This window comes from Conger conger, chromosome 2 (genome assembly GCF_963514075.1).
Source record: "Conger conger chromosome 2, fConCon1.1, whole genome shotgun sequence".
In the NCBI taxonomy this organism is placed as follows: domain Eukaryota; kingdom Metazoa; phylum Chordata; class Actinopteri; order Anguilliformes; family Congridae; genus Conger; species Conger conger.
Window position 1 is genome coordinate 2,687,687 of NC_083761.1, and position 15,516 is coordinate 2,703,202.

General features: G+C 47.1%; 1 protein-coding gene across 1 annotated transcript in view; it reads left to right on the forward strand.

Annotated features, from left to right (window-relative positions):
* Positions 1-1,576: 1,576 nt before the first annotated feature.
* Positions 1,577-15,516, forward strand: part of actr2a (actin related protein 2a) — a 20,286-nt gene continuing 6,346 nt past the window's right edge. Inside the window, exons 1-4 of the mRNA XM_061232883.1 lie at positions 1,577-1,741; positions 5,371-5,481; positions 12,507-12,722; positions 13,912-13,984. Of these exons, the coding sequence (XP_061088867.1) occupies positions 1,694-1,741; positions 5,371-5,481; positions 12,507-12,722; positions 13,912-13,984 (448 nt within the window). The 5' untranslated portion in view covers positions 1,577-1,693. The remainder of the gene's footprint in view (positions 1,742-5,370; positions 5,482-12,506; positions 12,723-13,911; positions 13,985-15,516) is intronic.

Genomic DNA, 15,516 nt, shown 5'->3' on the forward strand with positions numbered 1-15,516 from the left:
ATCTGTTTTACATGTTGTACATGCCCACGTCTATTTATACGACTGGATTGTAAAATAAAGTATTCAGGCTCAATCATACTGCATAGGAGTACACAAGGGGGCACCTCGTCTCAGAACTGAACTCACTGCAACCTCCTTATTAGTTCCTGAAATACTGCACTAAATTGCTACCTCTCAAGTCCAAAACAGCCCCCCTCCCCCGTTCCTCCCCTCCTTACGTGGCCTCTTTTTATCCACCTCTTTATTGTTTTTGTGGAGCACCGTAGCTCTCTGAAAATATGTGGAATGCCGCAGATGGGTCAGGCTAACACTGAGCTTTAAGTAGGACACACACACACAAAAGAAAGGAAAACCGTCTTTTACAGACGTCTGTAATTGAACCGCCTGCAGGACAGACTCGGCAAATCCACCAACACAAGAAATGGATCGCAAATGTTTGAATGCAAACACACAGCATATCCTCGAAACAGGATTTAGGTTTGCGAAAGTTCTCAGGCGGCAGCAGGGCCTGCACGTGAGTGAATGTCAACGGACCTGTTCCCCTAGTGACGGCAGAACCAGTTTCCCTTTCCTGCATAATTCAACACCTCACGGTGACTGGCAGCTGCCAGGCGGTGTCCATCATCTGCACTCTGTTCACCTACTAAAGCCCCACTGTATTACAGGATATTACACTCTAAAACTGTAAGAGAAATTCATCAAACAAATGAGCATGATATAAATGTTACGACATTCAATCTAAACCAAAAGAAAAAAGGTACTGTACCGATTGTTGTTTGACACAAGGGGGCACTATAGAATATCGAATATCTAATATGATCCGTTCTTCTATGATATTGCCAGTGTTTTATAACAACAAAAATAGTAATAATTGTGACTTTATAATGAATAAATGTTTGCCAACTTTCCCTTTCCCATAATCCCATTACTTCTGCAGGTATTCTCATTGTACCTTGCCTGGAGGCCAATTCATGGTCACCGGTACAGAAAAATCTAACAAACCACAAATAAATTCAGGTTTTACAACATGGTCTGACTACCTTTTAATTCGAAGATTCAATTGTACAACGGTGCAAAAGTCTGAACAGTAATATGGTACTATTAAATGTGGTTTCGCTATGAAAAGATATTGTGAATATGACATTTGCTTCGACATGGCTTTCTGTGTAGAGATTATAGATTGACGGCGTTTTCCGTTCTTTTAGTCGTCAGTCTTGATTGGTTGAGCTCTACCCACCGTGTCAAAAATAAACCTATTTCGGTTAATTATCAGCAGTCGGCTAAAACCACGACTGTCGCTTCCATGATAATTTCCTCATCAACGACCTATTCTTGTTGCATTGATTGACAACCACACACGCCCTTTATCACTGAACGTGCAGAGGACCTTTTTCGCTTATTTGAAGAAGAGGGCCTGATGTTTCAAAAAGGCTGTAACTCACATATTGCCATTGGATATATCCCACTGTCACTCTTTGCAGGTATCGAATAGAGACAAGCGTTTAAGACACTCCCTCGTATAATTGGCCATATTTTGTGTCCATATTCTAATAGGTGGGTTACAAGGCGGAGAATCTATGGTCACGTGTCAGACAGACCGGAAGAATCCCTTTCCGGGAACCGGGGTAGCGATTTCCGGCTTGCTGAAGAAAGTTGAGCAGGAGAGGTCTTGCAGGTTCTTGGATTCCGAAAAATGGACAGTCAAGGCAGGAAAGTGGTGGTTTGTGACAATGGAACCGGGGTAGGTTTGAAGAGGGGACGCCCGAATTCACCGATTGTCGTCCGTCCCGTTTCTATCCAGCAAGCATGTTGTTGATGTAAAACAGATTATCTGAAACAGGAAGTAGCATTGGTTGCTAACTGTTAGCTAGCGAGCTAACTGGGTGGGTAGGCAAAGGAATGTGTCTGTCAGACTGTCAATTATGTGTCCATTTGCAAAAGGGACTGATGTTACATGAACATAATTGGATTGTGCGGAGTCCGTTACATTTCGGATATGCAATAACACGAAGAGAATATTAAACTCGGGTTTACTGTATGGAAGTAGACGCCGATTTATTGCAGCTCGCGTTGCCATTGTCAATGTTGTAACGTTAGCTAGCTAAAGATAGCTAACATTAGCAAGTCAGCTGTTTTTTATATGAATGTAGCGAGCTAGCGGTAACGTTAAATGATCGAATGTCGTGCACGTAGGCAAAAAGTAATCCTCTGTCCCAAAACGGAAGTTTGATGAAATACCATTTGCAATTTAAAATTCGGAGTGGTTTCCTAGCCCACACAACCCCACATTGGTGCCTTGCTAACCCGCTAAGTGGCTAGATAAGTGAACGACAAGTGACCCTGCGTCCTGTTCCACTGGGAGTGCACAGAAGCATGCAAAGTGACGAGATGGCATATTTGTTGGCAATAATAGTCTGGCAGATATTTATGTTGAAGGCGACGTAACTTGGTTGGGAGTTCCACGTAGCCAGTGGTTTTAAATCGGTTTAAAATGACCAACCTGCCTGGGACGGTAACGTTAGCTAGCAAGCTAATGCCCCTGCCCCTGCCCCTCCCGCGTCCTCTAGACTAGTCGACTAGACTTGTCCTGCTCTGACACCTGTGTTTTTCTGAGGCCGTGTCGCTATGAAGATCAGGTTTAGGACCTTTGATTGGCTGCGGTTCTCTTTTGGTCGTTCGGCACCTGCGACCTCAACCTCCTACGGATGTAGCTATCGTTTAAAAATGCACCTGTTCACGTCGAGCTAATCACTTGCATTATTGTCGCTTTTCCATTCAATTTCCAAAAAGTGTGCTGCGTCATCCCCGACGATGACTTTTACAATTTGAGTTACTTTAGGCCAATTTGTTGGGAGCTCCTGTTGACATGACAACCGTCTTGTTTTAGCAAACGCGTGGCTCGTTAAGATAGAATAGCTACATGCATATCTTCTATGTATATTGTTAGAGTATATTTAATTTATATTAAAGTTTCAGTAGAAATACTTCACTTAAACATGTTCGAGGAGTTGAAGAAAATAATCTAACGTTACGCTATTGGAATATGAAAACTTTAAAACATGCTAAACAATGGTTTGATTTATGCGTAGTTTTAATAAGTTGCTTGCTACACATTGTATGTTTCTGCATGTGCCTCAGTTCTTTAGTAAAACTTGCCGTTTCGACACTGAGATGTAGTACATTGTACATTTATTTTTTGTGTGCCGTCATTCGTTGTTGGTAAAAAGAACCGTTACGACATTGTTATCCCAAGCAATTATAGAAGGAAAGCGCGTTTGCGTGGGCGTTGTGGCCCCTTGGGAACGGGAGAACCCAATCTTCCTTCAATAAAAGCAACACCTGCGCCGGCTCTTTTATTCAGTGACAAACTTTGAGCCGTCTCAGTGCAGCCGCATACGCTTTACCTTGCAAGGAGAGGAAAGTCGAGGCTAGCAGCCTAAAGGATGTTTAGTTTCGCACACAGCAGCAGAAAAGTTCTCTCAGCCTCAGCGCTCGGCCGAGTGAGTCAGAGAGGAAGTGAGATCACCGCTTTGACCGCAGCTCGAGAGAACCTATATGCAGTCTCTAAAGACAAAGAAGAAGAAGAAGGGAGGAGAAAAAAAAAGCAAGGCCGGTGCTCTGTGCCGATGTCTCCGAATATTTTCAGCTATCAACGGGGAGCCCCTCCTACCCTCTCAGGATGAAAGGTTTTAGGAACCTGTCCACCAAAACCGGTTGAAATTGCCCCCCGGCTACCCTTGCGATTTATTTTGCTTTTAACCGTAATTCCCGTATTCCTAACGCCTGGGTTCCCAGATTGATAATACGCCGCCGATATGAATAATCAAATTAATAGAAAGTTTAGCGGCCCCCGGAGCAGTTTCATTTATGTTTTCCGAACACTTGACACGCGCATGCAAATTAGACAATGTGTTCCTAGTTCCTATTTCTTCTTTGAAGGCCGAGGCCTCCCTCAGAGGGCTCTGGACCTGCTGGCGTGGTGGAGAAAGAGACTATGACAGAGGAGGGCCTTGTTCTTTGAAATCAGCGTGACCACATAAATCACCTTTTCACCAATTATTGGCTTACCTTCTGGCCCAGATCGGCTGTAACCGACAAAGTGAGGTGCTTGCGCAGTCTATGGCTGGTTGAACATCTTATTATGTACCTGTTGGGGCAGGTCTCCTGCATTTCTCCCGGTTTCTTGCATGTGTCTGTGTGCAATGGCCATATTTCAAACACTGCAATTAGGGGGTCTTCTGAGCATGCCCAGTGTGGGAATGGGGGCAGCATATGGCCTAGTGGCTAAGGTGCTTGACTGGGACTTGGAAGGTTGGTGGTTCAAGCCCTTGTGTAGCCACAGTAAGATCAGCAATGCCCTTTTAACCCCACATTGCTCCAGGGGGAATTGTCCCCTGCTTAGTCTAATAAACTGTAAGTGGCTTAGGAGAAAAGCATCAGCAACATAACTGCAATGTAATGCAGTGGTGATTGAACAGGCGCAGGTCTGATTTGGTTGTTTTGGGTGCAACGTTCTGTTACATTGCACTTTGGTCCGTGACAATATCAAGTGGCACAAACCGCATTTGTGACCTCAAAGCAGTGTTCAGCTCTGTAGAGTTTTTAATTCATGAGTCAGAATCATCGAGAGGTTTCCACAGGAAGTCCTCTCGCTGAAAGCTTTAGTATTTTAGTGGAGGATGTTTTTCTTTTACATTCTTTTAATGTCCCCTCTCCCCCCCCCCCCCCCCCCCCCCCCAACATTCACACTTGCACATTGATGTTCCTGGGATTTGTGTGATTTCCTCCTGCATGTAACAAAGGGTCAAGGGTCATGTAGGGTTGCCCTCTGAGGAAATAAAAGTCCTCGGTTTAAACGGTTACTACGTACAAATAAATCTACCTTGTTGGGAAAAAACAGGTACTTGAAAATCTGAAACATGAACCGGCTGAACACTGTCCTGGGCTTTGAGCTTTATGAGGGCCTGAGGATGTGCTATTTCACAGAACGACCTCGCTACCCCTGTGAGCGTATACAGTTACGAGGGTGATTTATATTCAACATTTTCTATGAATGAACCCAAACAGGATGTGCACCAGACTGTTACAGTCGACTGCACCTTTTCTGAAATGGTCCTGTTCTGCATTTTCATCGCGGGTTATAACTCCGGTTAGCCCGTCAGATTCCGTGCAAGCAAATGACATAGGATGAGCGTTTATCAGAACACCATGTGTGAAGCTCTTTTAGTGATCGACGTTGTATTGTTTTTATGGGAAAACCTGCAGGACCATGGTAGACCTGCAGGAACAGGGTTGAGTAGCCATGCGTGTTACCCGGGTGACTGTTTCCATGTCTACGCTCACCACCCCCCTCCCCTCCTTCCTCCCCAGTTTGTGAAGTGCGGCTATGCGGGCTCCAATTTCCCCGAGCACATCTTCCCCGCCCTGGTGGGCCGGCCCATCATCCGCTCGACCGCCAAAGTGGGCAACATCGAGATCAAGGTAAGGCCCCCCCCCCACCTCCGCACCTCTGTCCCCACCTCCGCACCCCTCTACCCACCTCCGCACCCCTCTACCCACCTCCGCACCCCTCTACCCACCTCCGCACCCCTCTACCCACCTCCGCACCCCTCTACCCACCTCCGCACCTCTGTCCCCACCTCCGCACCTCTGTCCCCACCTCCGCACCCCTCTACCCACCTCCGCACCCCTCTACCCACCTCCGCACCCCTCTACCCACCACCCACCTCCGCACCCCTCTACCCACCTCCGCACCCCTCTACCCACCTCCGCACCCCTCTACCCACCTCCGCACCCCTCTACCCACCTCCGCACCTCTCTACCCACCTCCTGGTGCTGGAGAGCTGCAGGGTGTGCTGGCCTTTGTTGTTAGTCAGCGCTGAATAACACAGTCCACTCACCTGGTTTCTTGGTCTGAACTGGGCGCTGATATGAAGGTGAAAACAAAGGGCCGGGGTTAGGGACCCCAGCACACCCTGTGGCTCTCCAGGACCAGGGCTGGGGACCCCAGCACACCCTGTGGCTCTCCAGGACCAGGGCTGGGGACCCCAGCACACCCTGTGGCTCTCCAGGACCAGGGCTGGGGACCCCAGCACACCCTGTGGCTCTCCAGGACCAGGGCTGGGGACCCCAGCACACCCTGTGGCTCTCCAGGACCAGGAGTGAGGACCACTGGGCTGTGTCCTCAGGAAAGCTGGGGCTCCTCTCCCGGAGCCTGACTGTCTCCTGCCTTTTCTCCCCCTTCTTTTTGCCCCCCTCTGATAATCTGACCTTCCTCAGCGTCCAAACAACACCTGTCCTTATTGGTCAGCCGGGACGATGCGAGACAGGGGTGTCCAATCCTAATCCCCAAAGGCCGGTGTGGGTGCAGGTTTCTGTTTTAGCCCAACACTGAGGCTACGTTTTAGCCCAACGCTGAGGCTACGTTTTAGCCCAACACTGAGGCTACGTATTAGCCCAACACTGAGGCTACGTTTTAGCCCAACACTGAGGCTACGTTTTAGCCCAACACTGAGGCTACGTATTAGCCCAACACTGAGGCTACGTATTAGCCCAACACTGAGGCTACGTATTAGCCCAACACTGAGGCTACGTTTTAGCCCAACACTGAGGCTACGTATTAGCCAAACACTGAGCTTACGTTTTAGCCCAACACTGAGGCTACGTTTTAGCCCAACACTGAGGCTACGTTTTAGCCCAACACTGAGGCTACGTTTTAGCCCAACACTGAGGCTACGTTTTAGCCCAACACTGAGCCTACATCATTATTGATTCGAGCTAAACCCCCATGCCTCACACACACACACACACACACACACACACACACACACCAAACAGGAGCAAACATACCTCAAAGCCTGATGAAAAACGTTGCACATTGCTGGGAGGAAATGCACCATTCAACCCGGAAACCGTGGCAACACATAGTGAAATGTTTTCCGATTAAACATGCCCCTGATTCAACTAATTGCAGTCTTTGATAATATAATCGGGTGTATGGTTTGGGCTGGGCTGAAACAAAAACCTGCGGCAACACCCCATTTTGGGATAAGATTGGACACCCCCCCCCCCCCCCGATACAAGAGAACCTTTTAACCGACTGCCGTGTCCACGGACTGAAACACTCTGTTCGTCTGACGATTGCGCTTTGTACCACAACTTTATTTAGGATGAATTTGTACTTTTTTTTGTTTAGTTTGGCATCTCTAATAGCGCTCGCATCAGCGTTGAAGACGGGATATTTTCAGCTGAGTGTCAGCATTGAGGGTTTGAGTGACCGCTCCCTGTTTAAAATGGGCTCTGCTGCTTTTATTATCTAAAGTAAACAGCCCAAGGAAACACTTTTCACTGCTGTAATCTGGACGCCATTTTGGATCGGATGAATTATTAACCAGCCCCTTTTATTAGTGCTGGAGACACTTCTTACTCCATTTTCTTATTGACTTCTAAAATGTTCTGCTGTAACGTGCACTAATAGAACACAAGCACACTACTTACCTGGGGGGAAATGACTTTATTCAGAACAGGAGCTGTATGTACTGTGAATACTTCATAGTGCCTTAACTCTTTCGGTCCCAAGTCCAATATGAAGCGCCTCTACCCAAGTCCCAAGGGGGTTTTTGGCTTTGGTTAAAAAAAGTTTAAAAAAATATAGAAAGTTGAGAAAATGTAGTTGGATTTAATAGGTGCTTAAAACAATAGTATAACAGTTATTTTCATTGGTTGAAGAGGTGTAAGGTATATCATGTTTCCTCAGAGGTGGGTAAGTGCTTGACGGGAATGGCCTCGTTGAAAGACCGCAGTGCCAGGCTCGAGCGTGTCAGAGCGGACGTGCGCAGCCGCGTGTTTTTCGGGTCACGCTGTGGCACGCCGCACACTCGGCCCCGTCACGGCTTCCCAGCATGCTCTGGGCCTCCGCTCTCCGTCTCTCTGACCATCTGCTTCTTCCTTCCTTCTCTTCCTCCTTCATCCCCCTTTCTTCTCCCGTTGAAGTAGAATAACAAAAAGATGGTAAGTGTGGCCTGGTGTGTGCCTGCCCGGGGGAGAGTGGTGCTGTGTGTGTGCTCTTTCATCAATACAACCCTTTTTCTTTTTCTTTTGTGTCTCCTCTTCTCTTTCCTGTTTGCCCCGGTGGAAGAATGCCTGTCTCGTTCATGTTGAATTTAATTACTCATTTTAATTTTTTAAATTTTTTTTTTTTTTTTTCTTTGCCTGGCTAATCCGTTTTTCGGCAGAGTGCTCTCTCTCTTTGATTGGCTGTGCGCTTGTCCGCAGAGGTAGACGGTGATTTTTAAAATGGAGTGTCTGTCGTGATTTCAGGGACCGAGAGGAACACCATCAGTCTTTACATTTAATAATGGTTTTAATGAATGGTGATGGAAAATGGCTTCTCAGTAACCGTTAATATTTCCAGCTGCATCATGTATACATGTATACTGTAGTATGGCTCATGGGGTAAACTGTACAGTGTCAGTGGTTCTATCTGACAGAAACCTTTGCAGGTTGAAGTGGTGTTTGCATTGTTCAACTTGTTTTGAAGCATTTGACACGGTATCTCTTTTTCTTATCAATCTACTTCAGGGCTGCCCAACCCTGTTCCTGGAAATCTACCGTCCTGTAGGTTTTCACTCCAAGCCTAACTTGGCACGCCTGATTTTATGAAATGGCAGCTCGACAAGTTGTGTCGCTGTTGAATGAGGTGTGCTTTTGTTAGGGTTGGAGTAAAAGTTTACAGGACCGTAGATCTCCAGGAACAGGGTTTGTCAGCCCTGGTCTGCTTCATATGCCTGGTAACTGTGGGATTTGTTGTTGCGTGGGCACGCTAAGGTTGTCGGTACGTACAGCGCCTCCCTGATTTCTGAAGCGGATATGAAGCAGTGTGCTTTCTCAGCTCAGATGTTTCTGCCTCCTCGGATTAATTTAGCAGAAGCAAGGAAAAAAGGGAACTTGAGGTACAAAGTCAAAGTTTTATTTAGCTCGGGCCTATATTTAGGTTCTTTTCGTCTGAGGGCGGCAGAACTGGAGTCCGTTTGGGTTCCGGCAGAAATGTCTTCAGAGGTTTTTCTGTGTTGCCCCGACCTCTGCAGGTCAGTCATTTTACCCAGAAGGCATTTCATAAAGTTTGATCTGGTGCCAGGGAGTCGAAAATATAGTCCAAATATCTATCCAAAATATAGAACATACACTCTCGCAAATAAGGGTACCGTGCGGGGGTACATTTTTCGTTCTTTAAGGAACACATTTCCCAAAGGAATAAGTACCTTTTTACAAACAAAAAAGGTACGAATGAATTATTAGTCCAATGGCAACGGGGTACAATTTTACCTCCGTATTGGGTACTACCCGAGCAAGCTTTTATACCTTTCTTTCAGAGAGTGCAGTGTGTCTTTCTAAGCATTCTTTGTGCTGAAAATCTGCATATTATGATATAAGCGATGAGAAGGCGATATAGCCGACTCGTTTATGGTGCCCACATGTGTGATGTCCGTGGGAGACCTGCCAGGTCTTCTCAGGAGATCATCCTGGCGAATGTGGAGCGGGTTGCGTCAGGAATCGGATTTGACGCTCGTGTTTAATCTGATCGTGATGTGAGGTTACTCTTAAGCTCCTGAGACCCTGTCTTCTCAAACCAGGACATCAGGTTTTGGCCCCCCCCTCCCTGAGCTCTATACAGCATTTCTCTTAACATAAAGGACATTCAGTGAAAATAAAATTAAATAAAATATACAGTACTGTGCAAAAGTCTTAGGCACCTGTATAACATTCTGTACAGATAAGATTCTTTCAAAAATAATTCTATGAAAGGTCCTAAATAAACGTACTGTACGTTTTACATTACATTTTAGTAATTTGGCTGAATAGTTAAACATGTTTTGACCACCCTTTGGCATTAAAACTGCATCACTTCTCTGCGATATGGAACTGCAGGACAGCGGTGGCTAAGACAGCAGGGAGGTTGTTCCAAGCATGTTGGAGAACTTGCCACAGTTCTTCTGCAGACTTTGGTTGGCTCCTTGCTTCTGATCTCAGACAGCCTTGATCAAGTTTTTATGTAAAAAGTAGTAAATTGCTTACTGTAATATGTGACTTAAAAAACATTTTTTAAAACAAAAATGTTGAATGAATATTTGGAAATCTGAAATGTGTTCTTTTATACTAACACACACAAAAAAATAAACATATATATAATAAAGTCTAGGATGCCTAAGACTTCTGCACACTACTGTATATCTCAAAATATTTCCGCTGCAATTGTTTTGTCATCCAAGACAATTTTATTATGTAAAAATGTTTTCAAATACTTCAGCTTTATTATTATTATTTTTTTTCCCCTCCTGGGCCTCAGGAGGTTTAGGAAATCTGAAGATCTCGTTTTCAGTCTCCATAACTATAGCATCGGTTTCTGATGCTGCATACCTGAGATTGCAGGCCCAGGAGGTGCATTGGACGGTTTAGCCTCTTTAGCGTTAGGGAAGTGGTCCGCAGAGGCCCAGGGGCAGGTGGTCCATCTGTCTCAGAAACGCTTTCATACACACAGGCTATATTCACATCAGAATACTGCGCTGTGTTGTACAACATGAAGCGGATTTCCGGTTTCGGGTACAGTTCTCCTTCATTTCAGTCATTTTAGTAAGTAGTAGTAGTTTGATTTGAACTTGAAAATGCTCATAATGTGTCTGAGTAATTAATTTCCTCAAGTGATTGAACTGGTTCTGGCCGCACACAATGAATTCACTGAGGTGAGATGGAATCTCGGATTTTTATTTTTTTCATTTGTGGTACTTGATTAAGATTGAGGCAATGCACTGCAAGGTATATGAGGAGAAAAGATTCTCATGCTTTGGAGGATTTAAAAAGTAAACCAATCGCATCCTTTTAACTGAATGACTTGGGACTCTGCTGTGTCTGTTACTAACAGCACAATGCATGGAGATTTCATGGCTGTGCATGCTGGGTAATTGCTGAGTCAGAGTGTGTCATGTCTGCCACTACTGTGGAGCCGTAATGGAGGACTGTCGGCTCGTCTGTCAGTGCTTGGACGTTGGCCACTTAAGATAATGGAGGATTTGTGCAACAGAGCGCACGGAAGGAAGTGCATGGATTTCCTGTGTGATCTTGTAGGTGGCTAGCTTTGAGAACGGCTGCCTTTGTTTGACTTTCAGGATGTGTGATTGCGTAGTTTCAGTTAACCGTTACTAGAGCTGGGTTCAAATAGTATTGGTTTTGGATTCAAATAGGTTTCTGTGCTCTATTGATCTTGCCTGGCGAATTTGAGCCTGCAGGGAGGGGGAGCAGATGGGCAGCGTTTGCACTTCTGGGATCATTTAATTTGTTCCAGTACACCAGGCAAGCTTAGTCGAATGCAGAAAAGTATTTAAATCCAAAACAAATACTATTTGAAGCCAGGTCTCACCGTTACAGTTCGACCCCCCCCCTATAAAAAAAGGTGCAGCAGCAGAAAGCAGTGCATTGTGGGATGTGTATCTCTTTGCTCCGCCCGTTCTTCTCTGATTGGAGGGGAAGCCAGTGCTCATGTCGTCTGATGGTTTGACCTGTAACGTCCTCCTCGTACCTGCCCCCCCCCCTCGATGTGTTTTCACCTGAGCGCTCTCCTCAGTGGTTTGCCCCCCACCCCCCCCCCCACCCCCACTGCTCCTGACCCCCTGAGCCCAAACAGTGACCCGGTTCTGTGGTTTGGGTGGCGCATGCCCTGTCCTGCCAGTTTGGACCGTGTCACCGAGCCCATGTACTGCATGTTCTCAACTATGGCGTCGCCTTTTTCTTCACTTCTGAAATTCTTTGGCAAGTTCTTAACACGCCAGGCTGTGTTTGTGATCAAACAAAAGCCAAAACTTGCATTTCATTGTGAATCAGAGATTAAATATTGACTGAATCCAGTCGATGTGTTTCGTGATCAGCCAAAGCACTGCTGTGAATGTTATAAATAATCTCCTTATTCCTGCAGCCCTGAGTAAATCTGCTGGGGCTTAATTATCATGCTTATTACATTAATTATTTAGCTGACACCTTTATCCAAAGGGACTTACCGTTGATTAGACTCAGCAGGGGCCAATCCCTCCTAGAGCAGTGCGGGGTTGAGGACATAGCTCAAGGGCCCAACAGCTACACCGATCTTATTGTGGCCACACTGGGGCTTGAACCATCAGCCTACCAGGTCCCAGTCAAGCACCTTAGCCACTAGGCTACCGGCTCCTTAGCCGCTAGGCTACCGGATCCTTAGCCGCTAGGCTACAGGCTCCTTAGCCGCTAGGTTACCGGCACCTTGGCTGCTAGGCTACCTGCACCTTTGCCGGTAGGTTACCGGCACCTTAGCCGCTAGGCTACAGGCTCCTTAGCCGCTAGGTTACCGGCACCTTAGCCGCTAGGCTACAGGCTCCTTAGCCGCTAGGTTACCGGCACCTTAGCCGCTCGGCTACAGGCTCCTTAGCCACAAGGTCACAGGTGTGTGTGTGTGTGTGAATGACCTTTGACCTGTGACCCCTCAGGACCTGATGGTGGGGGACGAGGCGAGCGAGCTGCGCTCGATGCTGGAGGTGAACTACCCCATGGAGAACGGCATCGTGCGCAACTGGGACGACATGAAGCACCTGTGGGACTACACCTTCGGCCCGGAGAAGCTCAACATCGAGTCCCGCAGCTGCAAGATCCTGCTCACGGAGCCGCCCATGAACCCCACCAAGAACCGCGAGAAGATCATCGAGGTGGGTGGCCCCGGGAGGGCCCCGGGGGGGGGGGGAAATCTGTGTCACAGCACAGGGCTTATACAGTCCCCACACTGCGGACTCCTGGCTGTGGTGTACCGTAGCAAGCTCAAAGTTATTGAAACGCCTACAGAATTTACAGTAAATGAGTCCAAAGGGGGGGGGGACTCTCTCGGTGTAAAATGTACTCTTATCACCGTTTAGCACAGTGTCTGTAACACTGAGCGTTCAGGCTTCTCTCCGACAGACTGAACCGGTCCGCTGTGATGTCACGGCTAAGCGGAGCGACACCGGTGATGTAACTCCCGTGGCGGTGGGACGTGTTCTGTCAGGCAGGGCCTCGCAGGGCGGAGAGCGGTCCGGGAATGTCGTCGTTCCGGGCGGTCCGGTTCCTGGTTCAGGCCTTTTCCGTGATTAATCGCCGTGAGAATCGCTCGTCTGCACAGGCTGAACGTCGACGCGGCGCGAACAGGAAGCGGGGCGGAATCGAGAGAAAGATCATCGGCGTGCTTAACTTAACGCCCTGACTAATAAGTGTGTGTTGTGACTAATGGCCTCTCTCGGTCACGAGGCGTCCCGTGACAGGGGCGTTAGTGCGGGGGGGGGGGGGGGGGGGGGACCCTGAACGGGGCACGGGGGGGTTATTCGCTTCGCCGCCGCCCCGCCTGCCTGCGATTGGTCGTTTTGTCGCTCCGCGTCGTCCGAGGGTTGGATCCGGGTGTTGCCGTGGCGACGGCTGAGCTTGCCGGCGGGATTGGAGTTGCGCGGACGACCGTAACGCCTTCCTGGCCGTCGATTGGGTGCGCTAGGGGGATTGTCGACGCAAGAGCGTCGGCCAATCGGAGGGCTCTTTCCAATCGCTTATTTTTTCCACCTCCTGTCCCCGATATTCTTTGCCGGACCTGGAAATCCATCAAGCGCCGGCATTTAAGGATATTCAAACCTGCTTCGACCCCAAAATGTTCCTTCTAAGAGGTACAGACTAGAGGAAACGTGGAGCGGATCCTTTGTTTTTTTTCTTTTTCGGAAAAACGTATAAATGATCCACCTCTCCCCATCTGCCACACATCTGACACATCTGAAACTGATGTGGCATCAAACTGACGCTCACGTTTTCTCCATTTCCCGGTCTGTCGGGTTTTCGGACTTGGCCTAACTTCTACCCTCCCCCCCCTCTGTTCCTCTCCAGGTGATGTTCGAGACGTACCAGTTCTCCGGGGTCTACATCGCTATCCAGGCTGTTCTCACACTCTACGCCCAAGGTATGTCACCTGTGCTCCAGGTGCTGCTCACTCCGATGTTACCTGCGATTGAGCCAGGAGGACCATAACGCTTTGGGTTTGCACTTTTTCAGCAGGTTTCACAGGTTCCAATACACCAGACAGACATCTCAGTAAACGTAGAAAAGTATTTGAATCCAGAACAATGACATATTTTACCCATGTCCCTGAAATGTTACCATATTTTTGCACGAAGCACTTTTGGCCATGTTAACTTTTTTTTGTGTGTTTAGTCGGTCTCATTTAATACAGTGTCACCTGTTGGGCAACCTTAGCAGTTGGAGGGGTTGCCGGTTTGATTCATTGACTGTTGTAGTGTCCCTGAGCAAGACACCCCAAATGCTTCTGACGAGCTGGTCGGTGCCTTGAATGGCACGCGCGTGTTTGCCTGTGTGAATGGGCGAATGAGAGGCATCGATTGTAAAGCGCTATATAAATGCAGTCCATTTACCATTCACACACATTTCTATACACAGCTGCATAATGCAGTTCTTTGTGAATACACACACCCCTGTGTGAGATATCCGCTGTTTAAACGACAGGCAGTATTGCCAGGCATAACACGTTCTACCCCCAGGAGTCAGACATTTCACATGGCAAAGTGCCCCACCTAGTGGCCTTTGGCTCATATGGCGACTTATATAAATGTATTTTGTCATTAAAACCTGGTTGTTAACCAGAGTCATCTCGAACGATGGACCCTGTTAGTCCATTCCTTCCTCTGGTTCTTTCATGAGAACATCAGTCCGTTTAGTGTCTTATTGAGTGACTGGAACATGTCTCTAAAACTGACTCAAGCACAAGTTTATGCATCTCGTTACATTACATTACGTTACATTACACGCGTTTGGCACATTGACGTACTACAACAGATTATGATGCTAATACACCTTAACCCTGTTGATTAGTTGTTAAGTTGCAACCAAGGCACAGGTATTGAGTAGAACCTCAGTAATGCCACAGAGTAATAATTTGATGGCATCGACACGGAATCCAGTGCCTGCATAGCTCAGAGCTGCCATGACGGAAACCGATTAAACTGATTTCAGCTACTCTGTCTAAACTGATCGATAAATGTAGTATGTTGGTTATATTTAGACAGAATAATCTAGTGCCTTGAGCTTTCAATGCTCAATGCTCTAACTGCCAATCTAAGGAATGACTTGGCAACACAGATCAAAACCTACAAATATCTAACCGTTTTTATTTTTATGTTGCTATGCTATATTTACCAGCTGCGTAGAAATAAGCCGTCACGGGGTGCTTTACTGTAAACATTTCTTCAGGATGAAAATAATGGTAAAACAAAGAACAGAACAACATGTATTTAATCTACGTGTCATGACGGTGTTCCCCTGTGAACATGCAGTTATTCCTGGGGTGGTTTAGGGACTTTGAACACATGATGGTTATTGAAAGTAATATTCAAATTAGACATCTGTCTTTGGATTAAGATGCGGTACCAAAGATGTTATGCACATTGAAGTAAACGTTTCCAACAGCGTTTACAAAGA